Here is an 18,069-nt window from a genome sequence, read left to right as displayed (position 1 = left end):
TCAGCAAGCTTCCTGAGATCAGTCATCTTGCTATCTACCAAGTGCTGGTGCAACTCTGTAAAAGTAGTATTGAGCATATGCTCTCTCAGAATCAAGTCACATAACCCTTTATAATTATCTACTTTGTTGCCCTGCACCCATCCATTCAGTGCCTTACTGGAAAAGTCAAAAAAATCTACCCATGTTTGTGTGACTTGTTTGGTGCTGTCCCTGAACCTCTGATGGTATCCCTCAGGGGTCAGCCCAAACCTGGCAAGTAAAGTGGCTTTATGAAGTGGGTTTGTGTTTTGATCAGGTTGATCCAATGTGAGAAGTGTGTCCCTCCCCAATGGCGGCACATAACCCCACATAGCTACCCCCCATTGCCCTTTAGGAACCTCATGAGCCCTTAGTGCAAATTCATAAGCAGCTAACCATTTATCTATGTCATCTCCCACCACAAAACTGGGCACCACATTTTTGGGTATACAAACCTTCTTTTCTCCAGCAGGTCCTGTCTGTATGCTGCCACCATTATTGCTGGATTCAGACTGTCTCGCCTTGATCTCCAGCTCCTTGAGACTCAGTTCATGAGCCAACAATAGTTTCTTTTCAGCCAAAGCTCTCTCATCTGCAGCTTCAGCTCTTTCAGCTTCCACCTGTTTGGCTGCTCTTTCAGCCTCAGCTTGTTTGGCTTCAATTTTCAGTTTTGCCATTTGCAATTGGAACTCCCTTTCTTCTCTCCTTTCCTCTGTGGTCAGGCTTTGCACAGAGATACTGCTCCCTGGTCTGGAAGGGGGCACAATTGCAGCGGTAACATCATCCACTGATAGCAACAAGTCCTCTGAGGGGCCATTTTCTGGCTCCTCTTCCTCATCAGCCTCCTCTAAATGGGCTTCTGCCCAGGCCCTCAGCGCCACTTGAAAGTCCTCCTTTTTGGAGGCCCTTTGGGTGGGTACTCTCATCACCCTGCAGAACCCTCTTAGCTGTTTGACCGTATATGTATCCAACAGGGCTAGGTCAAAGTCTCCTACTTGAGACCCATTCAGAGACATGTTGAGTGAGGATTTAGTTTTTGAAAATTGTCAGGAAAAACGAATTTGCAAAAAGAGATAAAAATCAAGTTGACCTTCAACTGTGGGTAGGTAGTGAAATACTTAGCTACTGTATGTCACTGCACAAATACAAGTCCTATCCTCACCGCTGATCACCAATGTTAGAAATGGGGTTTTTGGTTGGCAGTCAGGTTACCCTCTGTCCAAGCAAGAACCCTCACTCTAGTCAGGGTAAGTCACACACAATCCAAAATTATCCTGTGCCCACCCTCTGGTAGCTTGGCACGAGCAGTCAGGCTTAACTTAGAAAGCAATGTGTAAAGTATTTGTGCAATAAATCATACAATAACACAATATAGCACCACAAAAATACACCACACAGTGTTTAGAAAAATATATAATATTTATCAGGATAATTGTAGGTCAAAACGATCAAAGATGCAATATGAATTTGTAAAGATATCACTAAAAAGTGATATGAAGTGTCTCAAGTCCTTAAAAAGCAAACAAAGTCTCTTTGAAGCACAAAGTACCTGGTTTAAAGTGGAAAATCTCCGCAAAGGGCCGCAGAAGAAGAGATACGTGGAAAAATGGTGTGTGCGTCAATTTCTCCTTTGCACACACGGACTTGCGTCGTTATTTTTCACGCAGGGAAGTCATGCGTCGTTTTCCGGTGCGCGGACAGTCTCTTTCTGTGGGTCGCGGGGATTGCCAGATGTCCCGGGGTCTGTGCGTGGATTCTTCGGCTTGTTTTCCGGCTGCACGTCGTTCCAGGAGGCTGTGCATGGAATTCTCGGTCTCACGGCAGGCGTCGCGTCGATTTCCCCTCTGGAAGTCGGGCGGCATTGTCCTTGCAAGGCCGTGCGTTGAAGTTCCGGTCGTCCCGAAGGTGTTGCGTCGATCAGCGTCGGTGTGCGGCGATTTTCTCGCCGCAGAGCAAGCTGTTCGTCGAAATTTTCAGCGCACGAAGAGTACAAATGAAAAAGAGAAGTCTTTTTGGTCCTGAGACTACAGGGAACAGGAGGCAAACTCTATCCAAGCCCTTGGAGAGCACTTTTACAGCCAGACAAGAGTTCAGCAAGGCAGCAGGGCAACAGCAAGGCAGCAGTCCTTTGTAGAAAGCAGTCAGGTGAGTCCTTTAGGCAGCCAGGCAGTTCTTCTTGGCAGGATGCAGGTTCTGGTTCAGGTTTCTTCTCCAGCAAGTGTCTGGTGAGGTAGGGCAGAGGCCCTGTTTTATACCCAAATGTGCCTTTGAAGTGGGGGAGACTTCAAAGAGTGGCTAAGAAGTGAACCAGGTCCCCTTTCAGTTCAATCCTGTCTGCCAGGGTCCCAGTAGGGGGTGTGGCAGTCCTTTGTGTGAGAGCAGGCCCTCCACCCTCCCAGCCCAGGAAGACCCATTCAAAATGCAGATGTATGTAAGTGAGGCTGAGTACCCTGTGTTTGGGGTGTGTCTGAGTGAATGTAGAAGGAGATGTCACCTAAACCTAGCCAGACGTGGATTGTAAGGCAGAGAAAGATTTAAGTGCAAACAAATGCTCACTTTCTAAAAGTGGCATTTCTAAATAGTAATATTAAATCCGACTTCACCAGTCAGCAGGATTTTGTATTACCATTCTGGCCGTACTAAATATGACCTTCCTGCTCCTTTCAGATCAGCAGCTGCCACTTCAACAATGTATGAGGGTAGCCCCAATGTTAGCCTATGAAGGGAGCAGGCCTCACAGTAGCGTAAAAACGAATTTAGGAGTTTTACACTACCAGGACATATAAACTACACAGGTACATGTCCTGCTTTTTACCCACACAGCACCCTGCTATAGGGGTTACCTAGGGCACACATTAGGGGTGACTTATATGTAGAAAAGGGGTGTTTTAGGCTTGGCAAGTACTTTTAAATGCCAAGTCGAAGTGGCAGTGAAAATGCACACAGAGGCCTTGCAATGGCATGCCTGAGACAAAGTTAAGGGGCTACTTAAGTGGGTGGCACAACCAGTGCTGCAGGCCCACTAGTAGCATTTAATCTACAGGCCCTAGGGACATACAGTGCACATTACTAGGGACTTATAGGTAAATTAAATAGTCCAATTGGGTATGATCCAATGTTACCATGTTTAAAGGGTTAGTGTTAGAAATGGGGTTTCTGGTTGGCTAGGGTATGCACCTCAGCCAGGCAGAACTTACCCACTCTAGTCAGGGCAAGGGAGTTACACGTCCAAGATAACCCCTGCTCACCCCCTTGGTAGCTTGGCACGAGCAGTCAGGCTTAACCCGGAGGCAATGCGTAAAGCGTTTGCACAACACACACATACATGTGACGCAATATCCCCACCACAAAGGAAACACAACACCAGATTATATGAAAATATACTGTATTGTACACAACGTAATTATTAGACCAACATCACATAACAGTACTATCCTGCTACCTTAGCAGTTGTCAGAACGTTACACATTAGTTACTCTGCAAACTAGCAGTAGTCACACATAACACACAGGTTACTCAGTATTCTGCAACATAAGCAGTAGTCAGGAAACACGTTATCACATTAGAACACTTGTCATAAGAATATCATAAAACGCCCATAGTAGGAACATTAGAAAACCTATGGCAAGTTAAGCAAACATACTAGCAAGTCATGTCCATAAAAGGAACATGTGCACACATATGTAAAAGCATCAAAATACAGGTAGGCAATACATCATAATTAATAAAGTCTGTAGCAAGAACTTCCATTATGGGTATATTGGCCCTTTTAAAAGTACCTGGTAGATGGAAGAGGCACCTCCAGTGCCTAAAATAACCAATGGGGCCCCCGGCGCTCCTCTGCGCAAAACGGGGGCCTCCTGTGAACATTTGGGACTAAGAGGGGCGGCACGCACCCTCTTAGCATTCCTGACAGGCCCCTCCTGGGACCCGTGTTCACTGGGGGCCCCCCCGGGCCTCTACCGGCCCTCCTGTGGGGGGCCAAGGTCACCCAAGACTTTAGGGAGAGGGGGGGCGGCACGCACCCCCCTCCAATTTGCAACGGACCGCTCCTGGGGCCCGTGATCTTTTGGGGTTCCCCCCTGGGCCTGGGCCGGCCCTCCAATGCGGGGGGGAACAAATGAAAAAGCCCCGAAGGGAGGACGGGGCAGCCCGGCGGTGCGGGGAACCTCCGAGGAGGTTTCCACCCCGCCTAGCCTGGAGCTACCTCAAAGGAGGAGAGCGGGGGCCCAACGAACCTCGGGCCCTCGCGTCACTCCTCCTGGAGTGAGCATTGAGCCCGCCGGAGGCTCAAAGCCGGCCCAGCCGCACTCGGGGAATCCTGCCCGACCGGCAGGCGACTTCCTTCTCTTTTCCCGGGGCTGCGGCGGTGCAGGCCCTTAAGTCAGGGCCTTCTGGTGCCCCGGGGGTGCTCCTCGGAGCGATCCTCGCCCCGGGGGCACCGCTAGGAGCACACTTGCTCCAAGTTCTTTTAAAAGGTGGTTTCTCGTGCCCTGGGGGCACAGAGTTGAGCGCGATCCTCGCGCTTGGAAGCACACAATTAACCCGGCTGCGGCGGTGATCCGGGGGCTCACAATACAGCGCTTTTCACAGCGCTAAGGTAAAATCAGCAGCCTGGGCTGCGGCGGTGATTCTGTCTTTGTCAAAAGAAAAGCACTCTTCAAAGCGCTAGGAACCATCTAGAGCCCGGGCTGCGGCGGTGATTTCTTTGCGCAAAAGAAAAGTTAGTTGCAGGGGTCAGGGGCCACAGCACCCTGCCCCTGGGAACAATAATCAAGGAGATGGTACAGGGCTGGTGGGTCCAGCTACAGGCCAGCACAAGGGGTGCAGTTGGTGGCAGTTCCTCCTAGTGACCAGGCAGGTCACAGGTCAGCACAGCAGCAGCAGTCCATGGCGGTTTCCTGGTGAGTCCATTCATCAGCGTCCTGTGTCCAGTTTCAAGTTCCAAGAATGTTCAAATTGTGGGGAAAATTCCCCTGTACTTATAGTCCTGTTTTACAGTGTTTTACAATGATAGGGAGAGGAGGTTCCAGCCAGTTACAACTGGTTCTGGGAGTGCCCCCTCTCTCCTTTCAGCACAGGCTCCAAACATCAGTGGGGGGTTAACGACCCTATTGTGTGAGGCCAGGGCACAGCCTTTACAAATGTAGGTGTGCCCCGCCTCTCCCTTCTCTCAGCCCAGGAAGACTATTCAGTATGTAGATGCACCTCAGTGACACCTCCACCCTCCCTGTGTACAGGCTGTCTGAAAAGTATGCACAAAGCCCCAACTGTCACTCTGCCCAGACGTGGATTGGAGTCAAGCTGCAAAACACCAGAATTATAAGCACAGATAAATGCGCACTTTCTAGAAGTGGCATTTCTGTGATAGTAATAAAAAATACACCCACACCAGTAAGCAGTATTTATTATCACCATCACAACCATACCAAACACGCCTACGCTACCCCTCATAAATCAGACAATACCCTTTACACATAAAGCAGGGCATTTCTAATGCAATCCTATGAGAAGGCAGCACTCACAGCAGTGAGACACCAAGTTAGGCTGTTTGTCACTACCAGGACAGGCCATGCAATATGGCACATGTCCTGCCTTTCTACATACATGGCACCCTGCCCATAGGGCTAGCTAGGGCGTACTTTAGGGGTGACTTACATGTAGTAAAAGGGGAGTTCTGGGCCTGGCAAGTAAATTTAGATGCCAGGTCCCTGTGGCAGAAAACTGCGCACACAGGCCCTGCGCTAGCAGGCCTGAGACAGGTTTGAAAGTCTACTTCAATGGGTGGCGCAAGCAGCGCTGCAGGCCCACTAGTAGTATTTAATTTACAGGCCCTGGGTATAGAGATACCACTGTACAAGGGACTTATAGGTAAATTAAATATGCCAATTAGGTATAAGCCAATCATACCAACTTTAGATGGGAGAGCACCTGCACTTTAGCACTGGTCAGCAGTGATAAAGTGCTCAGAGTCCTAGAGCCAACAGCGAAAGGTCAGAAAAACCAGGAGGAAGGAGGCAAAAAGACTAGGGATGACCATGCGTATGGCCAAAAGTCCAACAGTTAGCAATGGTAAAGTGCGCAGAGTCTAAAAACCAGCAAAAATGAGTTCAGAAAAAGAGAAGGAGGAAGGTAAAAAGTCTGGGGATAACCCTGCAGAAGGGCCATTTCCAACAGGAAGGATGGGATGTGTAAGGGACACTAGTAACATTTGGGTGTCCAGTGATGGAAAGCAGGTTCTTTCTGATTCTATGTTTCCTGCTATGGTAAGACACATGCATGGACCAACACAGTGGGGAGGGTTGAGATGGTGTCCACCTTTAAGCAATTTTGGCATAACCCATACTTTTGATCCATGGCAGAGAGCTTTTGCCAATGCTGTGTAATCTGTCAAAAGCAAAATGTGGCCAAAAAGTTTGTAGTGACCATGAGCCATATAGGAAAATCTGATGGTCTTTTAAACCATCTCCAGATTGATTTTGTGGAGTTGTCTTGATGTAATCAGCTAAAGTACATCCTTGTAACTGTATGCTTGTTTTCATATTGGGTGTTGACATATCCCACCGACAGATGTGACAGTTTGACAGTCGTCAAGCTGCTATTCCATTTTGGAATGGCAGTTCACCTTGAATCAGATTAAGAAAGTCACTTAAAAAATGGAGTAATGCAGTTGCTATGCACAGCTGTAGGGATAGGTCAGAGATTCCATTTCAAATACAGATCAAAAGCTTCACCCATCATAGAGAGTGTACTGAACTATCAAGGCAAATTTTGTGAAAGCCTGTGTGTCCACATCTCTTAAATTGCCCGATGCTCTTCCTATGGTATACATGAGTATTCGAACCCCACTTAGTAGACGGACAGGATTGTCTCCTCACAAGGCGTGGATGGGAAGAGCCATGTGAATCCCTTCTGTTCCAGGTGTTGCTCTTGTGAATGTCACTGATGATTTGGTTCTTGAATATTACAAGGGATTCGCTGATGTGGTGCTTTCTATCTCGCATCACGTTGATGCTGCTATTCTAGCTGGACAAGAGTCTTCAGGACAAAACTTGAGCCCCGGCTATTGGGTTCATATGAAGATGCATGAAAGCAAACTGTGCCTGCAAGAGCACTGGAGAGCCCCAAACCAGATGATGGTGGTCACCAATACTGCTGTAAATTGTGCTGGTCTGCTGAACTTGATAAATGCCTTGCACACCAAAAGGGTCAGATGAGAAGAGGAAGAAGCTGAGCCAATGGCCACTAACTCCTCAAGTCCACTGAGGATTGAAGTTTCTGAGGTGTCAGAAGAAGAAGAAAAGGGCCATTCCGAAAGCTCACAATCACCCACAGATCAAATTTGATGGAGTGTCATTCCAGTGGTGACTGTGACAACAAACCCCTGGTTAGAAATATACATTCACGGAGATTGTGAGAACTCATGGAGAGCTGAATCGAGCTTGTCCAAGTCAGTTTTGCAAGAATCAAAGACTGAAGTTAGCTGAAAAAGCTCCACCTCTGAAGACAAATCAGTGTCATCTGAACAAGAGTTCACAAGCACCTCCAAGGATTGGACATCCACAGAGGTAAGCTGACCAAAGAAAAAGGCTAACTGAAAGAGACTGTTAACAGATACAAAACAACCAGAACCCACTAGAGAGGTTAGTGAGTTGAAGGAGGAGGAACTGCCAGACCTCGAAGCTGAGAGTTCAGAACCAATAGAAACAAAGAGAACCAAAAGAGAGAGGAAGATCAATCCAAGTACTCAGGTCGTGATTGGACACTCCTTGCAAGAATTGACATTGAATTTGATGACTGTTTGACCAACATTGATGAACCTCCTTGAGTCGCAGCCCGACAACAAAGAGGAGTTTACTTCATGGAGACCAGGGTGAATGTAGAGTTAGGGTAAAAGTTAAGAGGACTCAAGTCTCCATTTGAAGCAGAATACAAGTTCCTGTAGCTTTCAGGGCAGAGTAGTGATGATAAGTTAGAGATAAAAAAAAGTGTTAGCTTCATCTGGAAAAACACATATTTGCTTGATGTATTTTAAGCTAACATGACACAGCAATACTGCAAAATTTCACTTGTGGTTTTGGTCATTCCCATTTTTGTCTATGTAGTCGGATGGATGTTAGATGTTGGGTGGAGTTGTTTCCCGTACTCCTGCTGAACATAACCATTAGTCTTGTTGTAGTCAAACCATGCACAAAGGTAAGAATTCAGACATACCGCATGCTGAAAGTGTATCAAGTTGTAATGTTTATTTCCGGATGTTAGCTAAATATGGAAAAATAATGCAAGTAGAAGACTACTTTTGTTTGCTCTTATGTCCTGGTGTCCGCTGCTGAGGGGGCTGTCTATTTCCAACCTCCTTTGCTTCACACTATGACATACCCTTAGAAAATGTACTGATCATATCTGATACAAATACATAATTGTGGTCTACTAAACATGTTTATCATTCCTTTAAGGCTTTCATACTAAAGGATCAGCGTGAGTATATGATGAAATTCTTTATTCCTGTGCATAACTCGAGCACTACTAACCAAAGCATCCATGATTTAACCTGCAAAATTAACAAGGATGCAAGAGACTTTAGAGACAAAACTAAATGAAAGGATAAAGCTTAATGAAGAGAAGGGAAGCAAGAAGGTTAATCCAGAGAATGTTTTCTTAAAGGTAAAGGACATTTTGAAGAAGCCACCTCCAAGATTAAGCACTGACGTAGCTAAGAAGGGAACTTTGTGCATGATACAGAAACAGGAAGGGAATGAGACCATTGAGATAGTGGGTTGGATTGAGCTTAAGCATATTTATTTAGTGAGGGGTAGAACTTTCGCTGAATTAGAGGTCTGCATTAAGGGTATCTATTATGTGTGTGGTAAATCAGCTTTTTTTCACTTACCACGTAATTGGGTAGGTAGTTGTTATGTAGCTTTAGTCAATCCCCAAATCAATCATACTAATGGGTTGCATTCACCCCTGGACTGTTAAATAAAATGAAGTAGGCGATACATTAAGAAGATTCTTAGCTATTAGTCTGCAACATTATTACCCTCTTTAAGGAAACAGGGCTTTTGAAGGTTTACCCCCCACTTTTTGCCCCACTTTCACTGCTAGGTACTGGTGTATTGACTATGAAATTCTATGAACCCTGCTAAACAGGATCTCAGTGTGCTCTGACTCTTATGATCGTGCATGTTTAATTTTCTTGGCTTGTCTCCAACTGGCATATCATAACTTACTTGTAAGTCCTTAGTATATGGTACCAGGGTTACCCAGGGCCTGTACGTTAGAGCGTCCCCCAGGGAAGGCACCACTTTTTGTGCCACCCTGAATGGGAAAGGTCAAACATGGCTCCCAGTCTCCCACTGCAGACTAGAAGGGCAGTTTAAAACTGCTATCTCCATTTTGCCATTTAAAGTAATGGCAAAGCCTAAACCTATCTTTGTAATGAACATAACCCCTATGGCAGGCCTAACAAGCCCTAAGACAAAGTGCAGTATATTAAAAATTATACAAAACAGTGATGAATGGAATGCTTGAATTAATCTCAGCCACTGGTAATCACTTGGGCTGCATCCCAATACATTGTTATTTTACACACCATGCCACCTCAAACCGGTCCTAGGTTGCTTGTGATTCCGTTCAGGGGAGACCTGGCCTGGCAGCTCGGGCTGGATTGTTCCCCTGAGTAAGAGTCAAGACTGATTTGCATATGGCTGAGTCCAAACTAAGGTGGCATGGTGAGCGAAAAACAATTGACTGGGATGCAGCCCATGCAATTGCCAGTGGCTGAGATTAATGCAAGCATTCTATCCATCACCTTGATGTTTTTGTATATTAAAAAGGGGAACATGTACTTTTAGATGTTCCAGCAGTAAAAAAAAAACTACATTTTAATTCCTACTTTAGAAAGACTACTAGCCCCATTGACAAGTACAGAGTTAAAGGCTGACACTCCAGCCCGGATAACTTCTGAATATGACTATTAAGGTTGGTACTGTTTGGTAGCAAAAAAATCAGTGCATTAAATGTGATTTAATTGTTACATTGAATTCAAAGTCACTAGTGGGCAAAGTGCAACTTTAGAAGAAGCCACTTTAGAGGCCCAAGCTTTCCAGTGCCCTGTACTGCTGTACAGGGGTCCTGTCCTGCAGACAGTTTTCAGCACTCCTGTGGAGACGTGCTAACGACTCTCAGAAAAGGACACAATACGGTCTGCATGGGAGAGAGGTACTACCTCCCTCCTGCAGGAAGCCACACTGGTGTTAGCCCAAAAGATGAGCTACAAAGGAGAAGCCGCCTTTGAAGGGAAAATGGGTAACACTTAGGAGAGGGACATTCCATTATTCGGGCAGACCGGCCGGCACTGTGGACAGGAGAGGAGAAGCCAGCTGTCAAACCATTTTTTTTCCAGAGACGTGTAGCACCTTGGTACTAGTACCTCTGGGGGTGGGCTAAGGAGCTCTGAGTGTCAAAACGGGGGGTCTCTTCAAGTTGGTAGTGGGCATAGTGGTGCATCCTGGGATAGCTTGATGCCACATTTCCCAGGAAGAGGTCATCAGGAGGGAGGGAACTTGAAAGCCCATTGGCTACCAACTGCATCCTACGCTGAGGGAATTTTTTGAAGATAAATATGGCACCCTTGGAATTCAGAACTCAGACCTCGACCAATTTCAAAGAAGGACTATCCTGCTGCATCGAGGGACCTGTTAAGAGAGGCAGCACTGACAAGGACTGCATTTGTGGCACCAGGTAGCTAGAGAGGAGAGGGGACTGTGCCTGCTGTGTCCTGCTCAAGGAGAAGCTCAAACCAAGAGAACTCCAAGAGCCAGCTCACTGGCCTCCTGTTCGCAGCACAGTGACACAACCGCTGAAAAAGCCTGTTGGAGCAAGTTAGTAGTCTAAAGTCTTCAAGTCACCACCACTGCCACAGTGCAGCACCAACGACCAAGACCAGAGTCACATAGTTGCACACAAAATGGCAGAGCCCAGTAGTGCCGTCGGAAAGTTGCTAGGGCCATCAGGAGGCAAGTTATCAACTCAGTAAGAATTAGCCTCTGACCACGACACTGGGCACCTGTTAGTACAGTAGTGATTGGACTTCAGCCAAACATGATAGGACCTCATAGGACGATGACCCTGCAACCAGGACCCCTTCACCATCTCCGTGTACCGAGGAATCCCTGCAGAAAGACCCCCATCGACAGCATCACAACTAAAGCATTGTCGGAGTATCTTCAGCATCCTTCATCCCTTACATCAGGCATCAGGGCCACTCCATGGGAACCTATTGCAACGCGCACAAAGTGCTTGGAGCTGCTGGAGGTCTACTTCTTCTGTGGAGGTAACTGTTCTGGAGGACCTTGCTGGTCTCGTTGACTAGCTACCTGTTGGAGTTGGTTGCCCTAAGTACTTCTAGCTGATTGCATTGACACTTACCTAAGTTTTCTAAAAGTTTCTAAGTATCCAGTTTGTTGACTTTGCCAAGGCTTTTTTTCGGTTGAGTGAAATTGCTTTGATTTAATATTGCTTGTAAAATCTATAACTCTGGAACTCTTCGGTGGATCTTTTTTTTCATTCTTGTGTCCAAATTCTGATAAAATACAATCTATTTTTATAAACTGGTGTTGGATTTCCTGAGTATCCAGTTGATTTCTTCTTCAATTGTTTTTGTGCTGTTTAAATACTTTAAAATGTTTCCTCTGTGTGAGCCTTGCTGCTCAGTGCAACAGCTACCCAGGGTTGAGCTGAGGGTTTTAAAGATGAAACCTACTTGGTCTAAAGAGGTTGGTAGGTGCATTACATGGTGACGCCGCACAACCCCACCATATAATACACCCCATTTCTTTACACTCTCAGTAAGAGTTGACTTAAATGACATCAACACTAGAAAGCTGTAAACTCTGGTAGATAGACTCACAACTAATACTGCAAGTGTTTTAAAACTTATTAATAATGAATCGATTGCTATGATCACGCAAAACCGCCTTGAGTTAGATTTTCTGATTGTAAAGGAAGGTGGGGTCTGCAAGGTAATCCACGCAAGGGGATTTTGTACATAAATCGCAAAAAAAGATAACTAGCTTAATAGCTACATCACTAACATTACTAATATCACGCATGAATTAAATGAACTGTGTTGGAAATGGGGTTTCTAGTTGGCAGAGGTATACACCCTTGTCCAAATACGCACCACAATCCTAGTCAGGGTAAGTCACAACACACTCCGAATTATCCTGTGCCCACCCTCTGGTAGCTTGGCACTGAGCAGTCTGGCTTAACTTAGAAGCCTATGTGTAAAGTATTTGTGCAATAAATCATACAGTAACACAGTTAAAACACCACAAACACCACCACAGAGGTTCAGAAAAATACATAATATATATCTGAATAAAATAAGGTAAAAACTACAAAGATCCAATATCATAAGTTGAAATGTCACCTTTAAAAGGTTTAAAAGAGTCTCAATCCTTATAAATCATTAGTTGTTTCCTTGTAACACACAGTACTTGGGATGCGTCAAAAATAACGACACACAGTGACCGCAGATGAGAAGATGCATGGAAAAATAAGGTGCTGTATCTGATTTTCCACTGTGGCACAGATGATGTGTCGTTTCTTTCCACACTGCAAGGGGTTGCATAATTTTTCAGGTGTGCAATCTTGGTTCCTCACTGCGATGCGGGGATATTTTAATGCCCATGGAAGATGCGTTGAAAATCCTTGGCACACTGGTACAAGGAGCAGGCACTGCATTGATGCAGTAGGTGATGCATCGAATTTTCCATTGCAAGGCAGGCGTTGTGTTGAGTTTCCTGTTGGGAAGTCGGGGCTGCGCTGTTCTGGTCAGCGGTACGGCGATTTCCCAGCCACAATGCAGGCTTTGCATCGATTTCAGCAGGCATTGAGTCGATTTTCGATGCACAAGGATTTTCTTGAAGAGGTGAAGGATTTGTTGGCACTGAGACTTCAGAAACAGGAGGCAAGCTCAATCCAAGCCCTTGGAGAACACTTCAGGAGGAAGGCCGAGTCCTTCCAGCAGAGTCAGAGGCTAGCAGGGCAGAAGGGCAACAAGTAGGGAAGCAGTCCTTCTCAGCATAGCAGTCCAGATGAGTCCTTTGGGCAGCCAGGAAGTTCCTCTGACAGAGTGCAGGTGTAGGTCCAGAAGTGTCTGATTTGGTGGGGTCAGAGACCCAGTTTATATGCCCAAAAATGCCTCTGAAGTGAGGGAAACTTCAAAGAGTGGTTTTGAAGTGGACACGATCCCCTTTCGGCTCAGTCATGTCTGCCAGGATCCCTGTGGGGGGTTATCAGGCCTTTGTGTGAGATCAGGCCACTGGCCTCTAAAATGTAAGAGAGAGCCCCTCCATCCTTCCTGCCCAGGGAGACCCATTTAGTATACAGATGAATGCAGATGTGACTGAGTGTCCAGTGTTTATGGTTGTCTGCGTGGAATGCACAAAGGGAGCAGTCAACCAGCACAGACCAGACGTGGATTGGAGACAGGGCTGTAAGGCACAGAAGGCAGTAAGTGCAGAGAAATGCCAACTTTATAAAAGTGGAATTTCTAAAATAGTAATACTAAATCCAACTTAACCAGTAAGCAAGATTTTCTATTACCATTCTGGCCATACTGAACATGACAGGGCCACTCCTTCCAGGCCAGAATCTACCACTCAAAAGTATATGAGGGCAGTTCTAATGCTAGTCTATGAGAGGAGCAGGCCTCACAGTAGTGGAAAACAAATGTATGAGTTTTTCACTACCAGGACATGTAAAACACATAAGTACATGTCCTGCCTTTTACCTGCATAGCACCCTGCCTTATGGGTTACCTAGGGCCTACCTTAGGTGTGACTTATATGTAGAAAAAGGAGAGTTTAAGGCTCGGCAAGTTAACTTCAAATGCAAGTCGAGTGGCAGTGAAACTGCACACACAGGCCTAGCAATGCAGGCTTGAGACATGGTTAAGGGGCTACTTATTTGGGTGGCACAATCAGTGCTGCAGGCCCACTAGTAGTATTTAATTCACAGGCCCTGGGTACATGTAGTGCACTTTACTAGTGGCTTACAAGTAAATGAATCATGCTAGATGGGTATGAGCCAACATTACCGTATTTTTATGGAGAGAGCACATGCACTTTTGCAGTGGTAAAGTGTCCAGAGGCCTAAAGCCAGCAGAAATTAGGTCAGAAAAAGAAGAGGAGTAAGGCAAAACGTTTGGGATGACCCCTCAGAGAGGCCTTTTTCCAACAAACTGGAAAAGGCAGGTGCCTAGGATGGAATAGGTTCAGTATTTGGATTTATTAGAAGAGGATTTGCGAAGATAGGCAAAGGGCTAGGTTGACTGGTTGGAGAGATGCAAAGCAAACTCTACAATACTGTGAAAGATTTAGGAGAATCGAAGGAAAAGAACTTCAAGCTGATGAAATCTGTGTTGTGATAGAGATATAGATGTGAAGACTTAGAAATCATCAGTGGGGGTGTAAATGCTGTTTCATCTTTTCTAAGTTTCCAGTGTTTTTAAAATAAAGCTTGGGCTTACATAACCAAAAATGTATTGTCTTCCATTTTGAAATGACGTCGTAATACCCCAAATGACCACTGTTGTTATTATTGAATTTACCCAAATAAAAGAACTTTGAGCTTCCCCAGTCTTTGAAAACAGGACATACTGAAGCAAGGACAACCTAACTGTCTCAGACCACTCAATATACAATGTTGCAGTTCATGTCACCTGAATCAACCTGGGAAATTTATAAAAAGAATGTAGCAGTAATATGAGAGAAACGTCAAATGTATTGTGCAGAAAAATGTTTTTCGTTGCCTGTTCCTCATTGGTGCATATTCTGAGAACCGTGTATTTGTGTAGTAATGTGTGAAATAATTTGTCTAAAGTCCAATAAAAGGACCTGCATTCCCTATGTCGAGTTAATTGTACTTATGATCCGTATACTCGCTATTAACCTGATTGATGCTTTTTCATGTATTTTGCCTAAAAATTATTTACATAAAGCTTTGAAACCTTGACCCGGGTCTGGCATTCTTATTGAGAATGTGACAGTCCTAATTCATCACTGAGACTTAAAGTATAGAGATGGGTCCAATCGGGGCGCACCAAAGTCCGTTTATGGTCTGCACCTCTCCCAGTCTGAGTCGTTGGCAAGCACAGGGTAGGTCAGGGTGATACAGATTTGTGCGCCCACCATTGGTGATTACAATGTGAAGTAATTATTGTACTGACGTTTATAATTGTTCTATGTCTTAGTGGTATCATTTGTAGTCGTTTTGCACCAGGCATCCACACATTCAATTCAGCTGTGCCAAGTTTCTCAGGTTCATTCGTGATGTGCTGCTTCAGTCCAAGGGGTTTTCTTTGCTGGAATTGTAGTCATGTTTATAAAAGCAGACTAAAAGTGCGACAATTCAAAGGTAAAAAACCTGGTCTGGAGCAGCACATAAATCATGAACCTGGGAAACATGCCAGCTATGTTTGTTGCGTTCAAAATCTGCAGTGTACTGTAAAATCAACACTAGTGTGCGATTTTCCACTTATCTTCTAAAATCTTTGCAAAGCCACAAACATTGAACGGGAGGGCATGTGAAATACTAAATGCATATTTTTCAGTGCTGGCATTTTGAATCTATTGCTATGTACACAGCCAGTCAGACACACTAAATGTCAATGCACGTTCAAAATGAAACCAATACCAATACACATCACCCCGTGTCACATATACTGCTTTTAAAACTTAAACTCAGTAGCAGGCCTCGTTCACTCCGTGCAGATTGCTAAAACTCCAGTACATTACCCATTGTTTACAGCTGAAAGACACAACTTCGCACGAAGTTGGTAAAAAATCAAAAAAAAGTCCCGGAAGTCTCCTTTTAACCTATCAATAGAAAGGGTTTAATGACCAATAGAACCTCTTTCTTTTCGCCAATCGGAAGGCAGCTTACATTTTTCACTTCATGCGTCGCAAGCCTTATGCTATGAGCTGCAGTTGCCCTCCAGGACTTCGCAGTTGCGTGTTTTGTGCTTCCAGGTTCCCTGCAACTTTCTGAACTATCGTACAATGTCTAGAAATACAAAAGTGGTTCTCATCTTTGGCGGATTTATCACAGCCGTGGCTGCAGCCTTTTACCCCATATTCTTTCACCCGCTGATGCACATAGAAGAATATAGTAAGTGACTGAAATATATTGTTCTTTTCGGTTTCTTTTACTATAAGACAGCATGGTGTATTAGTCCTCAGTAGGATTAGGTTCTGCTACACTATGGCTTGGAAAAAAGTAGGGTATAGCTTCAAATGCACATGATTCCTAGTGTTCCAGTCTGAATTGCAGAAACGTAATGTTAAAACAGCTCTGTGATGTGTTTTTGATACATGTCCATTTATTTTTCTCCATTTAGTTTATACTGAAGGAGGGCAAGCCTCAAACAGACTCAAGTCAGTGTGAACCCTACAAAAATTCAACACATACATAGAAAAAATAAATCCTGCAGGGAAGTCTCGCCAATGAAAAACCAAAAGGTTCGACATGTATGTAGTGCTCGCTAACAGGTTGATGTGCTTCAGGTTGTGATACTCAGTTATACATTAAAATGTAATTCCCCAACAGCCGTACGATCCTTACCTCCTCCCTTTAGTAAATATAAAATTGTATGGCAAACATGAAACCAAAAGTGAACCCCAAAAATATTGAATATGCCGTTCTCTCCCAAAACAAGGTATTTCCCACTAATATACCACATCACCGTCAGCCTCGCACCAACAAATATCACCTCCGCAAAATCTATTGGTTTCAGATATGATAAGTTACTGAATCTTGTTCTTCACCTCAAACAAATGGCCAGGAACACCATATTGCAGTTCACACTCTTCTTCAGCCTCACCCCTTTCTTCTCAAATCAAGACCTTAAACTGGCCGCTCAAGCCCTAGTCGTCTCACAACCAGATTACGAAAGGCACCATTGATGTTCCTGCCCACATTTTTCATAGCTGCTCTCAGAGTATTCATCCAGGCAGTAGCCTACATGATGTACAGTACAAAAAGATTTTAACAGATCATTCTAGCTCTTATTAGGCTAGCGTCCCATTGATCGCTGCTTGGTGTATAAGACTGCGTGCATTACCTACAGGAAACTCACCTGAATAAACCCAGAATCACTAAAACCTCAGCTTTCTGGCAGAAACAGAACACTGAGATGCCAAGCTGTGCGCCAATTGAACACTCATATGCTCCACCACCTGCAAATGGTCATTCTTTGGCAAATCATCATTTGTAATGCTCCCCCCCCTTACATGTCCGACAAACCACAAATAGCTCCAATTCAAAAGAGACCTCAAAAGGCACTTTCTAAAATATCTTACTTAATCTGTAGTCTCGACTTGTGAATGGTTTTCCCAAGCCTGTGCTACTTAAATTTAACTACATCACTGTGTTAACTAACTTAATGTTTTATGCTCTGTATGTGATTGTTCATTTTTGTACTGTGCTATGTATGTTTGTGGTATCTGTGTCGCAGAATTTAGCCAACATGCACTTGTGTGCTATAGAAGATGAAATGCAAGCATATAGTCAACAAGAGATTGGAAAGGTAGCTGGATTCTGCAAGCACAAGTGTACTGTTACTGCACTGTGATGTAGTGTTCTTTAATGAGGTGTATCTTCAACTCTTTCCTAAAATGGAGCAGTGTTGGGACTGTCTTGATCGATGGGAGGAAGTTGTTCCAAATCCCAAGAGCGTAGATTGAAAAAGCCTGCTGTATTGTTTTTTTCTTTTTACACTTCTTAGTCTCCTATTCAATGGTTTCCTGGCTGTGTGTGCCAGGAGCTACCATTGAGGGTGAGCGTGTCTGAAAGAGAAGCAGGGGTGCTAGCCTTGATGGCTTTGTAAATAGTACACCTCCTTTTGAACATGGTGAATGCTGTCAAGGAGAGCAAACGGAGCTTGATATACACTCTATCAAGAACCATAAAAGAAGGTGCATACTTGATGATGCATCTAATGTGTGCAATTGGTGATATGCTCCTCCAGTTGAAGGAAATGCCCAA

The 18,069-nt window shown here is 44.8% G+C and overlaps 1 protein-coding gene across 1 annotated transcript in view; it reads left to right on the top strand.

Annotated features, from left to right (window-relative positions):
* The first annotated feature begins 15,975 nt into the window (after nt 1-15,975).
* SMIM20 (small integral membrane protein 20) overlaps nt 15,976-18,069 on the top strand; it is a 36,233-nt gene continuing 34,139 nt past the window's right edge. The window contains exon 1 of the mRNA XM_069202146.1: nt 15,976-16,194. Within this exon, the coding sequence (XP_069058247.1) occupies nt 16,086-16,194 (109 nt within the window). The 5' untranslated portion in view covers nt 15,976-16,085. The remainder of the gene's footprint in view (nt 16,195-18,069) is intronic.

Source organism: Pleurodeles waltl, chromosome 1_2 (genome assembly GCF_031143425.1).
Source record: "Pleurodeles waltl isolate 20211129_DDA chromosome 1_2, aPleWal1.hap1.20221129, whole genome shotgun sequence".
NCBI lineage: Eukaryota > Metazoa > Chordata > Amphibia > Caudata > Salamandridae > Pleurodeles > Pleurodeles waltl.
Note: the sequence above shows the minus strand (reverse complement) of the source record. Positions and strands in the feature narration are given on the sequence as shown.